Source organism: Lathyrus oleraceus, chromosome 1 (assembly GCF_024323335.1).
Source record: "Lathyrus oleraceus cultivar Zhongwan6 chromosome 1, CAAS_Psat_ZW6_1.0, whole genome shotgun sequence".
NCBI classification, from domain to species: Eukaryota; Viridiplantae; Streptophyta; class Magnoliopsida; order Fabales; family Fabaceae; genus Lathyrus; species Lathyrus oleraceus.
The window spans coordinates 417,982,760-417,985,264 of NC_066579.1; the positions used below are offsets into that span (position 1 = coordinate 417,982,760).

The window sequence follows — 2,505 nt, forward strand, 5'->3', positions numbered from 1 at the left end:
TCACATGAATTTAAGCATCAAATTAAATTTCTTAAACAAAATTGCTTGAGTAACTTCAAGTCTTTCCTTTCGGATCAAAACATTCTTCCAAGATTGGTGAATGTGAGTAACAAATCTGCCTCTTTGTATCATAAGGACTTCATGTGTGGCATAAGACAGGATATTTAACCAACATCCATCCTTAACTTCTTCACATCCACTTGATTTTGAGTAGAATCTCTTGGAATTTGAGTTAAATTATATAAGGAAATCATGGTTTTTCAATAAAAAAAAACTATGATTCCATATATATGTAGTGGATTTATATATTTTTGTTACATGCAATTAAATTTGGTTTTGTTTGTCACTCATCAAATGAGAGGTGGCACCAACCAACATCCTCTCCTAGAGGCCACCTATTAAAATCTCTGTTTTTGCTTTGCTAATATCATGTTTGAAATTTCAAATTTGGAAGTAAAAAAAAGTTGGGACACAAGAAACCAGAACAATTTAATGGGAACTCTACTACAAATCTTTGTAGAAAATAGTGCTTCTATGCAATTTTCATCCATAGAGTAGAATATTTTACTGAAAGCAATCAACTGAGAATTCAAATGTGCATTAACAAAATCTAAATCCATTAATAGAAAACTTGAAATTCATAACATAAAAGATAATGAAAATAATAAGTATTTACATAAAGGTTGTCTCAAACTATTCCTACTGGGATCCAAAGGTATTCTCTCCACTGTAAGTCATGTAAAGAAAGCCATCCTCATCCTTGTGTTCTTCATAAAGAGCAGACATCAAAGCAGCTGCAACAACAGGGGATTTAGTTAATAATCACTCACTACTAAACTGGCAAAAAAATCACTTCTGTTAGGCTGGATACTTACCAGTCGGTGGTAGAGTGTTGTCGATGAAAACAAAAATAGCCTTCTCTGCACTGAGCTTAATTCTTTTGCGGACGACATAAACAAATTGACCAACAGACAAGTCAGCTGGGACAAGGTACCTACAGCATCACAACAAGAATAACCCAATTAATAATCAACTAGAGCATGAAAAAAGCAAAGATAAGATAATATAATGGTTGTTTATGTTCTAGTTTCTATCAAGATAGACAAAAACACAAGAAATCCTCAAATTCAAAATTACTCAAACCATTCCACACATTGGTTTTATACATTCCTTTTCTGTTAAATGGGCGTACTTTCTCACATGTGACCCTAAAAGAATCATGGCGCAAAAAAAATAGACGGCGAAATAGGCATTCTTTGGCCATAGAACTAACTAAAACGGACATAATAACATGTGACCTAATCACTTACTTCTTCTTATCAATGTCTGCAATGTCACTTCTTCCAGCTTTCTCCACAATCACCTGAAAACAAATGCTTATTTCAGCAAGAGTGAATTCAAGAATAAACACAAATACAATCTCTGCAAACTGAAAACAATCTTACAGGTACTCTATCAGGATACTTCTCTCTAATGCGAGTAGATTCAGCCTGTCTTCTCTCTGACATGTACAAAACATCAAACTGTTATTCATGTCCAATAAATACACAAGGGTTTTGAAAGTCATAAAAAAATACACATGTTGATTTAGCTAAAGTTCATCATCATAGAATCCCAATAATTTCAATTACATGAATTTTTTTCCCAAAGTTCTGTTAGTTTTTCTTCCTTATACAACAAAAAGTGAACTTTGAATTCAAACAATCAAAAGATTCAGATTCCCAATAATTAGCAAACAAAGGAATTGGATTAATAAATTATCACACATAAAAATTAAATTACCGAAAGGGTGCTGGGTCTTGAAGGAAGCCTTAGACATGATTAAATTGGAAAAGCGATAAGTCTCTGCAAATTTCAAACACCAAAAATTAGAAATTTCATCTGATTGCGATTGCAAAAGAAGAAAGAAAAACAAAAGAAAAGCTTGAAACTTTTTACAGAACCCACCAGGGAAGAATCGATGATCGAAGCGAAGATTTTGAGACGATGAAACGAAGAAGTGGGAAAATTAAAATAAAAGGAGGGTTTATAAATATTGAAGATGAATTGATAAGGATTTGAGAAATTAGGGTTTTGTTATTTTTCTGTTCCTTTCTTGGTGGGTTCTGTTTGAGTTTTACACGGAATGTTTAGTTATACATTCTGTTTAAGACTTGGATCGCTTCGTGAACAAGTAAGCTGCGCTGGGTGGCTGGCATTCTCTTAAACGACGCCGTTTTATCGTATTAGTTGATCAAATCAAATATGCTTGGTTATTTTTAGGTTTTTAGTGGTGTTGGGCTGGGTTGGAAACCCACTTGAGCACCTTAGAATAGAAAAACTAGAGATTTTATCCTGACACCCTACATAGTCCACCGGGACCTGACACCCCCCAAATACTCTATCTTGATTTGAAATCTTCATATATTTATATAATATTTATTTTATTTTTGTCAAAATTTTATCAAAAAATTTGAACGAAAAATCTGGTATAAAGATAAAAAAAATTGAATAAGATAAAAAAAT

General features: G+C 32.8%; 1 protein-coding gene across 1 annotated transcript; it reads right to left on the reverse strand.

Annotated features, from left to right (window-relative positions):
* Nucleotides 1-596: 596 nt before the first annotated feature.
* LOC127077964 (autophagy-related protein 8C-like) lies at nucleotides 597-2,164 on the reverse strand. Its single transcript, XM_051018751.1, has 6 exons — nucleotides 1,948-2,164; nucleotides 1,783-1,845; nucleotides 1,446-1,501; nucleotides 1,311-1,363; nucleotides 876-994; nucleotides 597-794 (listed from the first exon to the last, which is right to left on the reverse strand). Exons 2-6 carry the CDS (start codon nucleotides 1,817-1,819, stop codon nucleotides 700-702), a joined length of 360 nt encoding a protein of 119 aa, XP_050874708.1. The 5' UTR covers nucleotides 1,820-1,845; nucleotides 1,948-2,164; the 3' UTR covers nucleotides 597-699.
* Nucleotides 2,165-2,505: the final 341 nt, after the last annotated feature.

Bases quoted from the DNA above. Each gene is read 5' to 3' on its own strand.
- LOC127077964 (XM_051018751.1), bottom strand. From the start codon at position 1,819: ATGTCTAAGGCTTCCTTCAAGACCCAGCACCCTTTCG. The intron at 1,502-1,782 runs GTAATTTAATTT...TGTACATGTCAG, and splicing joins CAAGACCCAGCACCCTTTCG to AGAGAAGACAGGCTGAATCT. The intron at 995-1,310 runs GTAAGTGATTAG...GTGATGCTGTAG, and splicing joins GCAGACATTGATAAGAAGAA to GTACCTTGTCCCAGCTGACT.